At 42.1% G+C, this 21,149-nt stretch overlaps 1 protein-coding gene across 1 annotated transcript in view; it reads right to left on the bottom strand.

Annotated features, from left to right (window-relative positions):
• The window catches only part of tmlhe (trimethyllysine hydroxylase, epsilon), a 29,085-nt gene that overhangs the window by 6,712 nt on the left and 1,224 nt on the right, over nt 1-21,149 (bottom strand). Inside the window, exons 2-5 of the mRNA XM_017684481.2 lie at nt 19,897-20,032; nt 19,417-19,593; nt 16,712-16,991; nt 2,371-2,490 (exon numbers count right to left, since the gene is read on the bottom strand). Of these exons, the coding sequence (XP_017539970.1) occupies nt 2,371-2,490; nt 16,712-16,991; nt 19,417-19,593; nt 19,897-20,032 (713 nt within the window). The remainder of the gene's footprint in view (nt 1-2,370; nt 2,491-16,711; nt 16,992-19,416; nt 19,594-19,896; nt 20,033-21,149) is intronic.

Below are 21,149 nucleotides of genomic sequence, written 5' to 3'. Positions count from 1 at the left end.
ATCTTCCCCCACCACCTGATCCAACTCACCACCAGGTGGTGATCAGTTGACAGCTCAGCTCCTCTCTTTACCCGAGTGTCCAAAAAACACATGGCCGCAAGTCCGATGACACGACTACAAAGTCAATCATTGAACTGCGGCCTAGGGTGTCCTGGTGCCATGTGCACTTATGGACATCCTTGTGTTCAAACATGGTGTTCGTGATGGACAAAATGTGGTTTGCACAGAAGTCCAAAAACTGAACACCAATCGAGTTCAGATCAGAGAGGCCATTCCTCCCAATCACACCCCTCCAGGTCACACTGTCATTGCCCACGTGAGCGTTGAAGTCCCCCAGTAGGACAATAGAGTCTCCAGGAGGAGCACTTTCAAGCATCCTTCCCAAGGACTCTAAGAAGGCTGGGTACTCTGAACTGCTGTTCGGTGCATAAGCACAGACAGCAGTCAGAACCCGTTCCCCAACCCAAAGGCGTAGGGAAGCTACCCTCTCGGCCACCGGAGAAAACCCCAACATACAGGCACAGAGTCGAGGGGCTATGAGAAAGCCCACACCTACCCGCCGCCTCTCACCATGGGCAACCCCAGAAAAGAATAAAGTCCAGCCCCTCTCAAGGAGTGCCTGGCCACCAGATGCTCGCTGGCAAGCCCCTCCCCCAGGCCTGGCTCCAGGGTGGGGCCCCGCTAACCCTGATCCAGGCAGGGTACACAAGTCCCGTTCTTTCATTATTTTCATAGGGGGAATTTTGGATCACTCTTTGTCTGACCTGTCACCTAGGACCAGTTTGCCATGGGAGACCCTACCAGGAGCTTTGCTCCAGACAACATAGCTCCTAGGATCATTCAAGCACGCAAACCCCTTCACCATGATAAGGTGGTGATCCATGGAGAGGTATTTTATTTTATTTTGTCATTTTAGAGCAAATACAGCAGCTCTTTTTTGCTAATTCAGCTAATGTATGCTAATACTTTGGGAGGTTCAGCAATAAAATTTTGAAGTGAAACTTTAGTGCTTTTGTTGAGAATTAAAGCTTGTTTTTGTGAGGTGAATGTTAAATTTTTGTAAAATACCACATTTTTGGGTAATACGAAGGTCAGTATGACAGCCTTCGTAAACCACTTGGCGACCATATTGATATTCCCATTCTGTGCAGTAAAATAAACACTGTTTATAGACATAATGTCAACATATTTCCAAACAAATGTGTTTTCCTGCAACAGTACCAAATTTCTGGGCTGTGGCAAGGCATGTAATTACTTAAGTAGTAGTATGTCACTTGTTTCTGACCAGTTTCAGAGCTGTCAAAGGTAGTACTAACTACTAAATACATCGTCTGTCAGCAATGCATCACCACATGTGACAAAGTAAAGGTGGATGATATGGCAAAATATAATTCTGATACTTCAAAAAAATTTCCTGATACACAATAAGTCACAATATTTATTTTTCCATGCATCAGTTGGATCTGAGAAAAATTAACCAGCACTGCTACATTTTTAAAAATACCATTAAAAACAAATATACATATCTATACCTGCTGTAGAAACAAAATGATGACTTTACAAGGGACAGAAAAAAACATACTTTACTTTTAATGTAAGTCATTTTGTTATTTTGCGCTGTTTCTTTTGGCCCATTCATCATGAAATTTCCACACAATGTAAACAACAGCAGGCATTTTAAAATTATGTTAAAAATGAAAAAGTTTGGGTATTGCATTTGGGCGCTAATGCTAATAAGCATTATCATCCTCACCATTGAGCCTTGTAGCTTTGACAGGCACTACTTTGGATACCGCATATGTCTGTGCTTAGAACTTTTAGCAGATTTTAAAAGCCAAATTTCAAAATATTAAAATGTTTCAACAAAGAATGATAGTAATCTGTTCAGGTTCAGTCGTGGGTTGGAGGACTGTCTTTTGTGTCATTTTACAACAGCATTCATCAGTCAAAAATTTAGTGTAAAAGATGAGGAAGAGGACTGTATGGGAATGGACATGTTAGGAGGCTATATAATCTGGCCCATTGAGGACTGTGAGAGGCCACAAAATGATGGCTCTGGAAAGGAGACGTGACTGGTCTGGTGTAGCATCAGCCTTGGGGCATAAGCAAAGCATACTGATAAAAGACTAAGAAAACAGGAGATCACTGAGTGCATCTGTACAGCATGGGAACAACAGCACAGCCAACATCTAAGACTATTCGACAGTGTTTTCTTTTTTCCCTGCAGAGCATACAGTGACTGAAGAGAGAGAGGGTTCTTGAACTTCTGCCAAGTTATAAGATCTGACTAAGTGTGAACTGAAGTGGACCGGACAGGCTTGGAGAGCAAAAGCTCAACAAAAGTGGAATCAGGGCTGGATGGCTACGCACCCACATGGCTCCTGGAAATACGAGGTGTCCGTGTGGCGGTCCAGTGCCAACTTTGTGTAAGCCGTGTCTCCACGGGAGAAATCGGAGGTGAAATTCCACATGCGCCCGTACATGGTCTCTCTGGAAACACAAGAGCACTTCAGGTCAGAATGGCAACACAAGACTGAAACCAGAGAATTTGAGATTTGAGTTCATGCTACAATTAGAGGTGCAGATCTCTCATCTCTTATCCAGTGCATGAAATCTCAGATTATACCATGATTCAGTTAGAGTCTTCAGGTACGATTCACAATTATTATTATAAAGCTAAATATACTGAATATAAAAATGAACTGATTTATAAAGCAGAAAAATGCACAAAACTCACTCCTTATAAACACTCTTTATTAAACTGCCATGTTTAAATTGTCTTAAGGTTTCGGGCCTACATATCCTACATTAGCAAGACCAGAAGCTCAGTGATTCATGTTTTTGAAGTTAGCACCTTGACTCAAGCTATTTGAGCCCAACTTTCATTTTTGAAGGAACTATTTACAATAAAACTACAGAGAATAAAAACTACACATTACACATTTTTTGGACGGTCAGAAGAAGCAGAGAGTATCATATGCATCATAAGTTTCCCCTATGAATAAGCTGAGCTCTCATATACAGTGGTCCATATTTATCAGGCATTTCAAAGTAATAACACTGATCTAAGATCAGGTTTCATCAGTTCATGTAATTCTATTCAGTGTTATATGAAAGCTGTAAGCTGATTCCAGATCAACATTTTACACTGGGACGTTTGATAAATATGCTGTCAAGCTGATGTGAAATTGTAAAATTAGTGCCTTCAGTTATGGTTATTCTAATAAAGTCATTTTGAGTTAGACCAGAAGTAAGTATTGAGCTCATCAGGAACTACACCAGAAGGCTAAGTATTGAGCTCACCACTTATTTTGCTTCTCAATGAGTGAATCTGTTGGAAGTGGTAAAACTGCCTGGCAGCATTTTTATATTTTAGTGACATTGGAGTTCTTTTCAGTCTATAAGCCACATAAACCTTCGGAATTACATTAAATTATACACTGTATGCACAATAATTAGGAAAGTCTTATTTTTGAGGATTATTTTTAATGACCAACTACAGTGCTCTCGGTTAATCCAAAATGTTAATAAACCTCAAACATGAATATTTAAGAAAAGTAAAGTGAAGTTTTGGCTTTCTTAGGAGAATATCTATATGTGCACATTTATTGGGCAACTATAATGGTGCAGAATTATTACGCAGCTAAATAAAAAACACACATTTTCCCATCTCACTTTTTTATTTTCATCTGTTCAAGTGAGAATTATAAACAAACAACTCAAAGCTTCCAATGAACATTTATGAGAAATAAAAAAAAATCAGTGACCAATATAGCCACCCTTCTTTTCAATAACAGTGATAAGCCTTCCATTCATGGAGTCTGTCAGTTTCTTGATCTGTTGACGATCAACTTTTTGTGCAGCAGCAACCACAGCCTCCCAGACCCTGTTCAGAGAGGTGTCCTGTTTTCCTTCACTGTAAATCTCCCGTTTAAGAATTGCCCACAAGTTCTCAATTGGGTTCAGGTCAGGTGAGGAAGGGGGCCATGTCATAAGTTTTTCATCTTTAATGCCTTCACTGGCGAGCCATGCAGAGGAGTACTTGGATGCATGTGATGGAGCATGTCCTGCATAAAAATCATTGTCTTTTTGAAAGATGCAGATTCTTCCTGTACCACTGCTTAAAGAAAGTGTCTTCTAAAAACTGTCAGTAGGCTTGGAAGTTGATTTTGAGCCCATCCTCAACCCGAAAAGGTCCAACCAGCTCATCTTTAATAATACCAGCCCATACCAGTACCCCACTTCCTCCTTGCTGGCATCTGACTCGAAGTGGAGCTCTGTCCCGTTACTGATCCAGCCACGGGCCCATCCATCAGGTCTATCAAGAGTCACTCTCATTTAATCAGTCCATAAAACCTTTGAAAAATCTGTCTTCAGATTCTTCTTGGACCAGTCTAGACACTTCAGCTTATGTGTCTTGTTCAGTGGTGGTCGGGTTTCAGCCTTCCTTACCTTGGCCGTATCTCTGAGCGCTGAACATCTTGTACTTCTTGATACTTCAGCTAGGTTGCAGTTCTGGAATATGACAGAACTGGAAGATAATGGGTTCCTGGTAGCTTCACGCTTGATTCTTCTCAAATCCTTGGCAGTTATTTTGCGTCTTTTTTTCTCAGCACGTTTCTTGCAACCCTGTTGACTAGTTGCAACAAAACGATGGTTCTGTGATCCCGCCCCAATATCTTAGCAATTTCAAGAGTGCTGCATCCCTCTGAGAGACTTTTGGTCATTTTTAACTTTTCAGAGTCAGTTCAGTCTCTTTTTTGGCCCATTTTGCCTAAAGAAAAAAGCTGCCTAATAATTATGCACACCTTGATATAGGGTGTTGACCTCCTTAGGCCACACCCTCCCTCATTACACAGATACACATCACCTGCTATGCTTAAATTCATTAAGCATTCAAGTTTATCCAGCTTGGAGTTAGAAAATATGCCTAAAAATAATAATATGGTCAAAATACTCACTTACCTAATAATTGTGCACACAGTGTAGTACATCAGTACTTTTGAAGCAAATTATCTTAATAAAAACTGCATACATTTTATAAAGATTCTGACATTCACCAGTGTTTTCTTATTTGGGATTTGTTCTTAGGTAAGAACACAACACAAGGCTGTTAATGCATGCTTTCAAAGCAGCTTTGGCCCAGTGTGTAGTCTTATTTACCTGATTTCTTCTGTGGCTTTGCAAACAAACTTACTATTGTTGTGAATTGCTCAGAGCAGACGCAGCCATCAAAATGACCGTCTGGGACAAATGACAACATGCAGCCTATGCGATAAACAGCAATTTGGTTCGTAAGTATTGAACTCGTCCTTTAGGGCATTAATTAAGGTTGAGTAAAACGCTGACTCAGAGCAGAATAGACTCTCCCACAGTGCTCCCACATTCATTCTCTAAATTAAAGCCAAAAAGAGAAAGGATTAGCGACTCTGAAGTTCATTCTTTCAGACGTATGCCACCTGCAGCGCGTCCAAAATGCTGAGCGTATACTGGCAAGGAAGCAGGTCCATCACATGCATGGAAGCTGCTTACTGGAAAAAAATGCAGTCTAAACATCTTGACCGTGATATGTAGAGAAACAAAGCCTTACGAATCCAGTCAGATCAGTTTTTCTTGCCACTGTAACAGAGCTTTTTCAATAACAACAACATGCCCTCTAAAACTCACAACTCTACATTCACCATCCTTTCTCTAAAGCAGGGTTAGTCCATCAATGGTTATGCTGTTACAGCAGGGACATTTGCTAAAAGAACTATTCCTGTCTTGTTTGTTTATCACTTATGCATAATTGTTCATGATTCTTGCAGTGTTTTTCTTATGTTCTGCCGTGCTGATTCCCAGACATTGTTATTGTGTGCAGGGCTCTTTAAAATTCTTCCCCTCGACGCTCTGCTTCTGTAACTCCGCCCTTCTTCTTGCATCATCCGCCTTCGGTTTTTGGTTTTCTGCCTGTGTGTGCGAGGAGCGATTACTCTTTCTCCCTCAGCTTAGAAAGGCATTCTGTTTTGACCGCGTTATTACAACATCTCTTCTCTCAAGGTATGACAAATAAAGTACCTAGAACGTTCTTCATGCATCTATCTTCATGGAAGCTTGAACATTGGGAATGAATGTTTATGCAAGTTCTGCTATCTGCCATTAGCTTATATACGGAGACTACAGCTTATCTCGCGAACCTTCTCTACATATACCTGTGGCGGAAAAGTCAAAACAGAGCTTTCTAGTTGAAAACCAGCTACCTGCAGTCTCCTGCAAGATAGACAGACAGCCTGCAACCAAGCACAGTCAGGGCACAGTGTATCTGCAAGCCTCCACACAGCCCGAGGGGAGCTCAGCCGTCCTCCATTTTGAGCGCGTGTCTAGTGAAAAAGGACATTACCTCACAAAGCCAGTATGTCCACAGACTCTGTGGATCCTCCAATCGCTGCATCTGGAACAGTGTATCCTGCTATCAGCGACACAGACATGCAGGAAAAAGACCCCATGTTTCAGGTTTTACAAACTGGGCGATTAAAACGTGTCAGCAAACCCACGCAAAAGATTAAAGAGAACTTTGACATAACTAAAGAAGAATTCTGTGATAACCTTGATGATTTATGGCAAAGAACTGAGCATTATATAGCGGCGCTCTCACGCCATGACAGTGACGCAGCAAAATTAACTACTGAATTAAACCGCTTATCTGCCGCCTATGAACGCTATCAGCGACTGTCTGCAAAATACGTCACATTTCTGAACAACGCTGATTTTGAAGATGCCACAGCAGAGCTAGCTGAAAGAGAGAACCTACTTCAAGCGAAAGATGCTGCAGTGAAAAACGCCAAAGATAAGGCAGAACTCCGCATCGCACACCTGCAAGAGGTGAGGTCCCATCGATCAGCCTCAACCAAGCATACGCTGTCATCTTCCAGATCCTCTCGTTCCAGAAGGTCAGCATTACAGGATAAGCTCATTGAGATCCGTGCTGATGCAGAGGAAGCCAGTGTCAGAAGGTCCTTTGCTGAGAAGGAAGCAGAAATGGCGCAAAGGCAAGCAGAAGCAAAGGCCGACATGGCGAAAAAACAAGCAGAGGTAGCGCAGTTGGAAGCAGAGACAGAAGCCCGACTAAAAATTCTCCAAATGGAAAAGGAGGAAGCAGCTGCCTTAGCCAAGCTAAAAGTTCTTGAACAAGCACTAGACCAAGACTCAGACCTAGACTGCTCCATCCCTGCAGAAGTGGAAGACCCAGCTGACCGCACTGCCAACTATGTGCTGAAGCAATCATCTCCTGAACCATCTGCTAAGCGGCATGCGCCAGCACCACGTCAGACTGACTACACGGCTGTACCTGTGAAGCATCAGATGGTGCCACCTACCCAGAGCAAGGTAATTTCCAGCATTATACCAGCAGATCCTCCAGAGACTAAACCACAGCTTAACCCTTATGCTACATCATTTCATCCTGATTTATCTCAGCCCCATAAGCCAGAGAATCTGTACGCCCCAAGGGTATCACAAGGTAATCTGGTGACACGAGATGGGAGGTCAGACATGTCAGACTTTGCCAGATATATGATACGCAGGGAGCTGATAAACATTAGTCTCTCAAAGTTCGATGACCATGCTGAGAATTATAGAGCCTGGAAATCCACCTTTGAAGCAGTAATCAGTGGTCTTAACCTCACTGCCAAGGAAGAACTGGACTTGCTTGTTAACTGGTTAGGACCAGATTCTGCAGAACGTGTAAAGACATTGAGAGCGGTTCATGCGGGTCACTCAGAGGAAGGTCTTGCTGCAGCATGGGAGAGACTTGAACAGACTTATGGCAGTTCTGAAGCTATTGAAAGTGCCTTATTCAAGAGACTTCATATGTTCCCAAAAATCACCAACAAGGACAACCGCAAGCTGCAAGATCTGAGCGATCTGCTAAAGGAACTGGAGTTAGCCAAAATGGATCCACGTCTGTCAGGACTGAGTTACCTTGACACATCTCATGGCGTTAATCCAGTGGTGTCCAAACTACCATATGGCATGCAAGAAAAATGGGCCGACCTGGGCTCCAGATACAAAAGAGACCACAACGTGTCCTTCCCCCCTTTCTCTTATTTCTCCAGATTCATCAGTGACCAAGCTCGGAAGAAAAATGATCCCAGCTTCGACTTCACAGAATCTGCTCTACCAGCTTCATCATCATGCTCAAGGTATGAAACAAGCAAACGTAGAGACGTAAAGGGAACAGTATCTGTAAGGAAGACAGATGTCCCAATGTCTGCACCCTACACCACTAAACAGGATACTCCTGTCCTCAAAAACAAAGACCCTAATCGTATGTGCCCTATCCACAAAAGGCCTCATCCCCTGAAAGAGTGTAGAGGACTTAGGGCAAAGACTTTGCAAGAACGCAGAGACATGCTCAAGGAGCTAGGAGTGTGTTACAAGTGTTGTGCTTCAAAACATTTTGCTAAAGACTGTAAAGCTGTCATCAAATGTACTGAATGCAGTAGCGACAAACATGTTGCGGCCATGCATCCTACCTCTTCATCTGACAACTCACAACCTCAAGCAGCATCTAAAGCCGTCACAGCGCATGGCGGGGAGCCATCAGCTCAAACCACAGCAACCACCACAGTCTCCTCCTCCTGCATGGAAGTATGTGGCAAAGAGAATGGTCCCAAGTGCTGTGCCAAGGTGTGCTGGGTGAATGTCTACCCAGAGGGGCAACCAGAAAAGGCCATCAGGATGTATGCCATAATAGATGAACAAAGCAACAGGTCTCTAGCAAAGCCTAAGTTCTTTGAGATCTACGGTATAAAGGGAGAAGCAATACCATACACTCTTAACACTTGTTCTGGTCGCATAGAGACTTCTGGCAGAAGAGCCGCTGGATACCTCATCTCTCCAATTAACAGGAATATTCACATATCCCTACCAACGTTGATTGAATGTGACCAGATGCCTGATGATAGGGAAGAAATTCCTACGCCGGAAGCTGCGTATCATCATCCTCACTTGAGACACCTGACTAAGGAGATTCCTCCTATGGACAAGACTGCTGACATCCTGCTCTTGCTCGGGAGAGACATTCTCAGAGTACATAAGGTACGTCAACAATGCAACGGTCCACATGATGCCCCATATGCGCAAAGACTTGACTTAGGCTGGGTAATCATTGGCAATGTCTGTCTAGATAAGAGTCTCATGTCATCTCAAGTGAACTCCTTCAAAACCTTTGTGCTCAACAATGGACGTACAACCTACTTTGAGCCATGCCTTCATCACTACGAGGTAAAGGAGCATCTTCTTAACTTCAAAAGGGCACCAGACATCATTCCCACGCCTCATGATGACTTAGGAGCCACAGTGTTCCGTACAACACAAGACGACAACAGAGTAGCCTTGTCCATGGAAGATAAGGACTTTATCAAAATAATGGACAGTGAATGCCTCAAGGATCAATCTAACCATTGGGTTGCACCCTTACCCTTTCGGACTGAAAGAGCCAAACTTCCTGACAACCGGGAACAAGCATTATCTAGGTTCATCTCTTTGCAACGTACGCTGAGAAACAAGCCTGAGATGAAAGATCACTTTGTGGCATTCATGGAAAGGATATTCCGCAACAACCACGCCGAGCCAGCTCCACCTTTGGAAGAGCATGAAGAACGCTGGTATCTTCCTTCCTTTGGAGTGTATCACCCACGAAAACCCAAGCAGATCAGGGTGGTATTCGACTCAAGTGCCAAACACCATGGCGTATCTCTGAATGACGTCCTCCTCACAGGCCCAAACCTGACCAACAACCTGGTAGGAGTGCTAATGAGATTCAGGAAGGATCCAGTTGCCATTACGGCTGACATTGAGCAAATGTTCCATTGTTTTGTAGTAAGAGAAGACCACCGTAATTACCTAAGGTTTCTGTGGCACAGAGACAATGATACCAGCAAGGAAATGATTGAATACCGCATGAGAGTGCACGTGTTCGGCAACAGTCCTTCACCTGCGGTTGCAACATATGGCCTACGAAGGACTGCTTCTGATGGCGAATCAGAGTTTGGAAAGGACGCTCGTCACTTTGTCGAAAGAGACTTCTACGTGGACGACGCACTCAAGTCCTTGCCCACTGCTGAGGAAGCCATAGACTTGCTGAAAAGGACTCAAGGTATGCTGTCTAAAGCCTGTCTGAGGTTGCATAAAATAGCCTCCAACAGTACTGCTGTCATGAAAGCTTTCCAACCCAGCGATCATGCCACAGAATTCAGAGACTTGAACCTTGGCATAGACGATCCTCCAGTACAGAGTCTGGGTTTGAGATGGGATTTGTTACATGATTCTCTTGGCTTCCAGGTTAATTGTGCAGACAAGCCGTTCACTAAGCGTGGAGTCCTCTCAGTGGTGAACAGCTTATATGATCCACTGGGATTTGTAGCACCATTGACTGTACAGGGCAAATTCCTACTGAGACAGCTCTCAGAGACCATTGAGGACTGGGATGCTCCGCTGCCACATGACAGGCAGCCTAAGTGGGAGTCCTGGAAAAAATCCCTACATGCCTTGGACGGGATTCAAATACCACGTTGCTACACTCCAGCATCTCTCACCACAAGCCAAAGAAGAGAAGTCCACATATTCTCAGATGCATCGACCGAGGCCATCGCAGCTGTTGCCTACCTGAAGGTAACCGACAACCACTCCAAAGTTCATGTTGGATTTCTGTTTGGAAAAGCTAAACTAGCTCCTAAACCCGAACACACCATCCCAAGGCTTGAACTTTGTGGCGCTGTACTGGCTGCAGAGATCGCAGACTTTATACAGACTGAGCTGGACATTCATGTGGACGACGTTCAATTCTACACAGACAGCAAAGTCATCCTCGGTTACATAAACAACCAGACGAAACGCTTTTATGTCTACGTCAGTAACCGCATTGAAAGGATTAGGAAATCCTCTAACCCTGAGCAGTGGCGTTATGTCCCATCTCATCTCAATCCTGCAGACTGTGCCACCAGACCGTCATCTGTCAGTGCCTTTGCCAAATCTTCTTGGTTTACAGGCCCAGAGTTCTTGCTGAACGAGGGAAGGGGAACATCTCATCAAGACTACTTCAGTCTTCAAGATCCTGACAACGATCCTGAGATTCGTCCTGAAGTGAGAACCCTCATCACCAAGTCTGAAAGGAGGTCCAGCCTGAACTGTCACCGCTTTGAACGCTTTTCCGGATGGCTAAAGCTTGTACGCACCATCGCGAGGTTAGTCCACATTGCACAGTGTTTTCACACCAAGAACGACAGCACTGAATGCCACGGTTGGCACATCTGTCACAAGGCCCTCTCTGCGGAAGACATTATACTAAGTGAGATGTTAGTGATACGTAATGTACAGCAGAGTGGCTTTCACATGGAACTGAAATGTCTTCGTGACAAACTGGACATTCCTAAAAGCAGCCCTATTGTCAACCTGAAGCCAGTGGTTGATGAACATGGTATGCTGAGGTTTGGTGGTCGCCTGAACAAGGCCGAGTTAGAGACATTTGAAAAGAATCCTCTCATTATTCCTGCTCGCCACCACGCTACTACATTGCTCATACGACACTATCATGAGAAAGTCAAGCATCAGGGCAGACATTTCACTGAGGGTGCTTTAAGAGCTGCAGGCCTGTGGATACTAGGTGCAAAAAGACAGATTGCTCAATTAATTCACTACTGTGTGCCATGTCGCAAGTCAAGAGGAAAATTGCAGCAACAGCAAATGTCTGACTTGCCAGCCGACAGGACTTGCACTGAACCACCGTTTACCTACGTTGGTCTGGACGTTTTTGGGCCATGGACTGTCTCTGCACGCAGAACCAGAGGTGGTCATGCGGAAAGCAAGCGATGGGCAGTGTTGTTCACATGCATGAGTGTACGTGCCATACACATTGAAGTTATAGAATCCATGGACACTTCAAGTTTTATCAATGCTTTAAGACGTTTTCTTGCCACCAGAGGACCAGTAAAGCAATTGAGATCCGACTGTGGAACCAACTTCACAGGAGCCTGCAGAGAACTGCAAATCGACTCTAAGCCAGTTCAGGACTACTTGGCCGACAATGGTTGTACGTGGATCTTTAACCCTCCTCATGCATCGCATATGGGCGGATCATGGGAAAGGATGATAGGCATCACCCGTAAAATACTGGACTGTATGCTTATGGACTCAAACTCCTCTAGGCTCACCCATGAGACTTTAACCACCTTCCTAGCTGAGGTCTCCGCTATTGTCAATTCCAGACCTCTTGTTCCTGTATCCGTGGACCCGGATTCTCCTGCTATTCTTACTCCAGCGACTCTCCTCACTCAGAAGCTCGGATCTGTTCCTAGTCCACCTGAAGAGCTTTCATCTGGAAACATCTATCGGAAGCAGTGGAAATACGTTCAGCATCTGGCCAATTGCTTCTGGAGCAGATGGAAAAAGGAGTATTTGGCTCTTCTTCAAGGACGAAGAAAGTGGCAGCAGGTTAAACCTAACTTACAGGTGGGAGACGTTGTTCTGATGAAGGACCAGAAAGTGGAAAGAAATGCTTGGCCTATGGGACTCATTTCAAAAACTCTCCCCAGCGAGGATGGAAAAGTCCGTAAGGTGGAAGTAACTATCACACGACAAGGAGATTCCAAGACGTTCGTCAGACCCGTATCTGAGACTGTTCTCCTGCTACCTGTCAAGGAATGAGTCAGCAAAGGAACATTGCAGTATATTGACTCAGTTGACTCGTCATTGGACTACTCCAGGAACGGCGATTACAGCGGACTGGACATATCCAACTTGAACTGTCCCTGAATACTGTTTTGCAGTTATTGTTGTTTTCTTGTTTGCATTTGTCTTTCAGGTTCTAGAATACACCAGATGGACATTCATGTTTTAGTAGTGAAATCCAAGGATTTCAGACGGGGAGTATGCTGTTACAGCAGGGACATTTGCTAAAAGAACTATTCCTGTCTTGTTTGTTTATCACTTATGCATAATTGTTCATGATTCTTGCAGTGTTTTTCTTATGTTCTGCCGTGCTGATTCCCAGACATTGTTATTGTGTGCAGGGCTCTTTAAAATTCTTCCCCTCGACGCTCTGCTTCTGTAACTCCGCCCTTCTTCTTGCATCATCCGCCTTCGGTTTTTGGTTTTCTGCCTGTGTGTGCGAGGAGCGATTACTCTTTCTCCCTCAGCTTAGAAAGGCATTCTGTTTTGACCGCGTTATTACAACATCTCTTCTCTCAAGGTATGACAAATAAAGTACCTAGAACGTTCTTCATGCATCTATCTTCATGGAAGCTTGAACATCGGGAATGAATGTTTATGCGAGTTCTGCTATCTGCCATTAGCTTATATACAGAGACTACAGCTTATCTCGCGAACCTTCTCTACATATACCTGTGGCGGAATAATGGTTATGGTGCTGCTTTGTAAATTTGTGGTTGGGGCTTTGATTAAACTTTAAGCCAACTAGCAATCAAGGACCTACTTATAAAACAATACAGTGGGGCTGCCCCTAATAGCACTTTACATGTCTCAGATACTCAGATTTCCAAATGAGTACTCTAATGCCTGTTATGGACAGGTGGCCTGTCCATGGTGTTTCCCGCTTTCTGCCCAATGACTGGTGGAGCACCACCCCCTTGCGACCCAGGAGGATAAGCAGCTTAGATCGTGTGTGTGTGTGTGCTCGAATGCATGTTCTCAAAATCAATAAAAAAACCTAAATAATCATCCAAATGTATTCAATAGGCAGTAGCAATGAACTGAAGTCAGACATGTAGCCAACCAAGCAGTACTCAGATAGGGATCACTTACACGTTTAAAATGATTCGTCAATTTTTTTTTTTTTGCGCTAAGCATTTTTCTAATCAGATAATTTAAAGTACTTCACAAATCTTCACACATCTCTGCTCCTTTAGCTTCAGTGAAACTTTGTTTTAGTAGAAAGCAGTGCAGTTTGTTGTGCACTGAGTTGACTTGATGTTAATATCTGGCATGTAAGTATTCAGTTTAATTAATTTAAAATCAATTCACAATTTATTTACCTAGCACTTTTTTACGAGTGTTGTCATAAAGCTTACAGAAAATCCAAATGAGCAAGTCAAGGGTGAAAGTGGCACGAAATTTCCCTAGGACAGAGACTAATGAACCTCGTAAGGAACAAAGACTCAAAAGAGCAGCCTCGTCTGGTCGACAACGGATAATATACTGGATAATAATTACTATAGAACAGTGGATACAGAAAAAGGAAAAGAAATTAGCTTGTCATTGGACAGAAGGATTTAGATTAACCAATAATTAACAATGACCTCTGGTGGCGGCCTATCGAGTAACAAATGAGAAATACAGCTATGAAAACCAGTGACTACTGTTAGAAGCATATCAAAGTAAAAATTAAAGTTACATGTTCACATAACTAGCTACACATATTACATAACTAAACCATCCAGAATTAGCACAAATCTTTATATAACTAAACCTGCTACAATTTACTTAAACGGCTAGAATAATTATATAACTAAACCAGCTTGAATTTACTTAAACAGCTAGAATAATTATATAACTAAACCAGCTTGAATTTATTCTATTATTTTGAACATTTTCTATTAACATATTGTATTAACAATAACTTCTGTTTAAAGGCCTGTGCTGATGACACATGTTGTAGTTTAAGCTACAATTACCAACGTAACAAACAGATACTTGAGTATTCAGATTATTTGGGCCAGTCCTATAATACAGGGATACAGTCACAAAGATCCTGATTCCCAACCAACCTAAATTAATAAGTTTAGTTACAGCTGCACTGGTGTTCAGCTGAACTACTTTTTCCTCAGCAGTGCTTGTTTAATTTTTAACACAATCAAATTTTTTAGGGTCATTTAGGTTCACAGGAAAGACACTAAAGTCACTAAACTGTTTAATCAATAAACAGAGAAACGGCTTTAACCAGATTTGAACCCTGATGCCAATTTCCATGTTAAGAGCTCAGTCCAAACAACTGACAGGCAGATGACCTGTCCTTCGGATGAATGGCAAATGTCAGTGTGATATAACATTATTACTATAGTATGGAGACTAAGCAGGAAAACATGTCCTGATTATTTTTCCAGGCTATTTTAAATATGATTCACCTGTCCTGTCACTTGACACACAAGTGAGATCACCACAGCTGGAGGCAGTATATTGGAAATGGCCGGAACACCTTGTCTCGTCTGTTTATGTAAAAGTTGCTGATGACAACTGACGATGTATCCAGTTCTTGAAGGGTTGTGTCATTTCATAGTGGGGAAGATTTCAACCACTAACCCTTCTAATTCAGTTTCAAGGGGTAGGGTTACACTCGAAAACAAGAAGTAGGGGTAAAAATAAGAAATGGGATTGGGCCTGGGTGTGAGATTCCCCCATTTAGGATTTTATAAGGTTTGAAGTGATCCCTGGCTTTAGGGATCAACAAGGGGCACTGTCATTCCTCATGGCCTTCTTTCTGCTTATAGGTTTAATAAAATTAAGAGACTGAGACCAAGAGTAGAGAGACAGAGACAATCATTAAACATCCATCCATCCATTTTCTAAGCCGCTTCTCCCTCAGGGTCGCGGGGGTTTGCTGGAGCCTATCCCAGCGGTCATGAGCGGAAGGCAGGATACACCTTGGACAGGTCGCCAGTCCATCACAGGGCAGACAGACAGGCACAGACAGTCACTCACACACTCACTCCTAGGGGTAATGTACCATGTCCAATTGGCCTGACTGCATGTCTTTGGACTGTGGGAGGAAACCGGAGAACCCGGTGGAAACCCACGCAGACACGGGGAGAACATGCAAACTCCACACAGAGAGGACCCTGGTCACTCGGCTGGGAAATCGAACCCAGGCCCTCCTTGCTGTGAGGCGACAGCGCTACCCACCACGCCACCGTAATCATTAAACATGATTATATAATATTAAAATAATAGTATATTTTATTATATGCCCTGCGATGGACTGGCGACCTGTCCAGGGCGTATCCTGCCTTCCGCCCGAAGACTGCTGGGATAGGCTCCAGCACCCCCCCGCGACCCTGACGGACAAGCGGCTTAGAAAATGGATGGATGGATGGATGGATTTTATTATATATTTTCTAAAATATAACATTAAAAATCTAGAACCTAACATATTATTAATATTATTATAATAATTATAGCATTAGCCCAGCTCTGCATTGGATAACTTTTGGAAGGAAATGATAGTGAAGTTGAACATCCAGTCCATCTGACCTTGGGAAATTTGGAACATCAATAAACAAATAATACTCTGATGATAATAAATAATAACCATGATGGGTCAGATCCTCAACCATAAACAAAACCTTTTACCTAAGGGTATTGCTTAATGTTCAACAATGATAAAAAAAAAGTTCAGTTAGCAATGACTTCAGATGGAGACACTGCACCTGGCTGACATTAAAGTAAAAAATAGGTTTAGAGTTGAGAACCAACTCGAGTACCACAACACAAGTAATGTGTGAAGCTAAGGAGGAAACTGAGTGCATACAAAATCATGTTCACAATCAAATGTCACCCAGATGTGAACAATACTGTAAGTCTTAGGACACATTGTTATATGATGGTAAGGACAGCGAGACTGTGTGTCCACATGTATCTCCTTTTCAGCAAATGTCCTTCTATGTGTTAGTAATATGATTAGCTTTTAACTTTATTCCAATAACACAGAACATGATCTCACCTGATAAGGCCAACTCTTTGTGTCACTGTCTCTGTGGCATCCACTGTGGCTGGGACATCTTCTACAAATGCAATGCCATACAACAAGAAGTTCCTCAGGAACCTCTTCAGCTCCTCATCGCAGCTCATAAACTTCTCCCAGCTGGCTGAAGGCAACTTGGCATTGGTGTAGATGTCAGAGTTCCACAGAATGCGTGGCTGCACAGCACTCTGTTTCTGACCCTTGAAGCTGCTGTCGACCAGCCAAGGCAGACTGTAGCGTGTCACATGACCATCAGGCCCTGGAAGCAGCAAAAAGACAGAACAGTACAGTGATTCTGAGCCCATCCCCTGTAAGGATAGTTTCAACCTAAAAATTACAATGTATTTAAGTGTATTGAAGTGGCTTCCTAAGTGAATTAGCCCTTCCTTCAGGACCTGAATAGGAAATCTGTTGACAGACTCAAACAGAAACACTGAAACTATCCAATAAACCCTTGGTAAGGGGTTATCATAATCCAATCTTTACAGATAGTACTGAACGGGATCCATTTAACACACGTTAACAGCATTTGTCACATAAACAGATATACAGATAAGCATGAACAAAGAGCATCTCAGCGTCTGATCCTTGGACAAAGTAACAGAAAGCCAGCACCCGATAGCTGATCGTTTTCAGGGTAGGGAATGGTTACTATATAACAAACTGTAACAAAAGTTATATTGTACTGTCTTAGAAGTGAATGACACAGCTGCTCTGTCAGCAGTCTACCTGGCTTTTCACAAAAGCCAAAGTTCTGTCTATTCTACAATACCTTATCTCTGCCTCGTAAAGAGACACCTGAGTCAAATTTGTCTTTTCATGTCAGACCCCAGGCAGTTCAAGAGGTTCTACACAGAAGTCAAATATATACACTCAGACATTTGTCTGTAGTATACATTATGTAGATTAAAAACTTGTTGCTCTATATACAGCAGGTGTCCTTTACTTAGGACTGTCACTATTGGCTACATTAGTAATCTCTCAATTATTTTTTGACAATGACTTTTAGTCGTCATATTATTATTATTATTATTAAAATACAAATTGACAACAAATCATTGATGATTAATTAATGATTGTAAGTACAGTGATCTGTTCTTCAGGGCCAAAGCATAGTTTGATGCTTCTGATGCATTAACTAAACCTCATAATTAGCTGATAATATCATTTTATGTTTGTGAATATTGAGATTACCGATGGTACCTTGAAATGGTTTTGAATGTAATTCCAAAGTTTCAAAAAAGATGGCATGACAAGGGCATCTACTGTGCTGCATTACCTCTTTCTGTAACAATGGTTTTTATTCTTGCTTGATATACGATTTCAGCTGCTTAACAGTTTGGGTTCGCCTTTGTCACATTTTTTGTTTTATATTGTGTTAAATGTTTTCCATGGGTGACAGGTCTGGACTGCAGGCAGGACAGTTTAGCACCCAGACTCGTCTACTGCAGAGCCATGCTGTTGTAATGTGTTCAGAATGTGGTGTAGCATTGCCTTAAGCAAGGCCTTCCCTGAAGAAGACATCATCTGGATGGCCTCATGTATTACTCAAAAACATGTATATATCGTTTAGCATTAATGGTGCCTTCACAGATGTGCAATTATGATAACAAGCCAGATGGTGACTTTCCTCTTTAGCCCGGACAACATAACTTTCCATGATACCAAAAAGAATTTCAAATTCCTGTTTATGTGTGGCTTCTCCTTTGCATGGTAGAGTTTTTACTTGTATTTGTGGATGCAGTGACGAACTTTGACCACAGAGAGTGTTTTAATGCATTACCAACTGACAATCCAAAAATTATGACTAGCTACTCTTAGTTTTCAGCCTTGTCCCATGCATACAGAGATTTCTCCAGATTCTCTGAATCTTTTAATGATATTATGTACCATAGATGATGAAATACAGTGCTGTCTGAGGGCCTGAAGATCACAATCATCTAATATTGTTTTTTGGCCTTGTCCATTGCATACATAGATTTCTCTGGATTTTCTGAATCTGGTAATAAGATTATGAACTGTAGATGATGAAATCATGAGATCCAAAAGTTCTATGCCTTTTTAGGTCAAGAAAAATTATTCTTAAACTGTTGCACAGTTTGCCTGCACAGTCTTTCACAGAGTGGTGAACCTCTCCCCATATTTACTTCTGAAAGACTCTGCCTCTCTGGGATGCTCTTTTTGTGCCCAATCATGATACTGCCCTGTTGCCAATTAACCTAATTAGTTGTGAGATGTTCCATCAGGTGTTTTTTAGCATTACACATCTTTACCAGTCTTTTGGTGCCCCTGTCCCAACTTTCTTGTAATGTGTTGCTGGCTTCAAATTCAAAGTGGACATATATTTTTCAAAAAACAACATTAATCAGTTTTAACATTTGATATGCTGTCTTTGTACTTTTTCAATATAGGGTTTAAATTACATGCACATCATCGTATTCTGTTTTTATTTACAATGTCCCAGTTTTTTGAAAATTGGTTTGCATTTTATTCGCTCTCTGTTAAATTTTTGCAAACTTTCCCTGCTTTCTGACTAATCACAGTCGTCTCTGTCATCTCTCATAGTCTTTTTCGAAAGTTGAAAAAGAGCTATTCTTCGGTTATAGAAGTGTGTAATAAAACTTTGGGTCTCCCGGTGTGTCCTGGCCATTTAGGGGTTAAATTATATTCTCCAAAGGCCTTACATGTAAGGAAAAGGTTCTCCTCATCCACTCGGGTCTTTAAAGGCCGGATGCCGAGATCAATGCTGGCGGTGTCCAGGTTGCGCTGGTTGGTTTTGGAGTTGTAGCAGGAGGCAGAGCGGCAGTGGTCTCTCAGCCACACATAGTCAAAGTGCATCACGAGGCCCCCATAACTGAGTTCTGCAGATTAAAACAGGGTGTTCTTTCATAGTATTCAAGAACATTCACTCATTAGGTAGTTGTAAACTGCAAAGAGGACAATCTGTTTAGACTGGCACACCTCTGACACTTGCTTCAACATTTGATGGGCTAGTTAAAGACTGTAATAGTTTAACAAATGGACACCACTGAGAAATGGTACTGGAGCACATTCAGTGCCCAGTAGTCAAAGACAGCTGTATGAAATCTGTCAACTGTATAAAGCTCTTTGGGTACTATATGTACTCTATGTACTTAAGCATAAAGTGCAATAACAAGACCTACCAAAACAGTCATCCAATAGCTGCCAGTTACAGGCAGCTGCCTGAGGTATAGTGTTTGAGGTTTGTTTGCATCCAGCTTGAGACACTGACTGCAGAGTCCCTCGCAGTCTGGTGAATGTTCGGGCTAAGGACATCATCTGCAAATTCAGTAATAGACAAAAAAGGAGTCAGATCAGCTAACCAGAAACTCTTTATTTACCAGAATGTACCAATTTTGTTTTGGCATTATAGAAATAGTTCAGAACTGACAGAAATACAGTTCACTGTCATTACTGAGGCAAAAAGGACAATACAGCACAAATCACGCTATACGCGCAACATGAATCATTTACATTTCTAATGCATTACATTCTTATAACATTGCCATTTATAAACCGCTGCTGTTTTTCACCATTTTTCAGTTTTTGACATAATTTGGAAATGCCTGTTTGCATTTACATTTTGTGTACATTTCGTGACGGATGGGTGAAAAGAAATGACTCAAAATTGCTCTGAAAAAAGTCTGCTTACATTGACTTACATTCAAAGTAAAGTATGTTTCTTTTCTTCTGAGATACAAGGTTTTGTTCTGACAGCAATACTTAACACTGAGCCTACATAAATTGGACTAACATTAGGAAAGTACTAGGGTTGTGCTGATGTATAAAATGAGATGGCTAGTAACTACATTACTACATTACATTACCATTTGATTAATTTATAGTTTGCCTTTACTGTGCTCAAATGTATCTGTCGCCAGGAGGAACTTTCCACACAGTTCCCATGAAATGCTTCACATTTAGTTGCTAGTTCCTTTTTTGTGCTTAGCAAGGATTTGTTTTTTTGGCCTGAGACTTTTTGGCCTCCTACTCAGTTGGTCTAGCTCAAGCTACTTGAGTCAACAATTACTTGAGGATGGATTTAGGCAACTCTAGGGACCTCTGTAAATAAAACTGCATTCACACAACTCATTTTCACACAACTCTCAGTGTTGGTTACATAGGGTTACTCTCTACATACATACTCTCTGGTGGGTTACATAGCAAAAAATCTTATCACAGTGCATCAAGACAGTTTTTGGATATGTACTGTGTATCACATTGGTTAGCTTTTCTAAGATTAGATAAGTTGGAACAGACAAAAAAAGAGCAAGTTGTGCCACATTTGAGAAATACAGTGAAAAATTATAAATTCTTCTATTCTATTTTTCACTGTTTTAAAAACTGACCAACTGACATCGACCTAAACTCAATTAATCCTTAATCATGTTTCTTT

The sequence above is a fragment of the Pygocentrus nattereri genome, chromosome 16 (assembly GCF_015220715.1).
Source record: "Pygocentrus nattereri isolate fPygNat1 chromosome 16, fPygNat1.pri, whole genome shotgun sequence".
In the NCBI taxonomy this organism is placed as follows: domain Eukaryota; kingdom Metazoa; phylum Chordata; class Actinopteri; order Characiformes; family Serrasalmidae; genus Pygocentrus; species Pygocentrus nattereri.
This window is presented reverse-complemented; position numbering and strand designations above follow the sequence as displayed.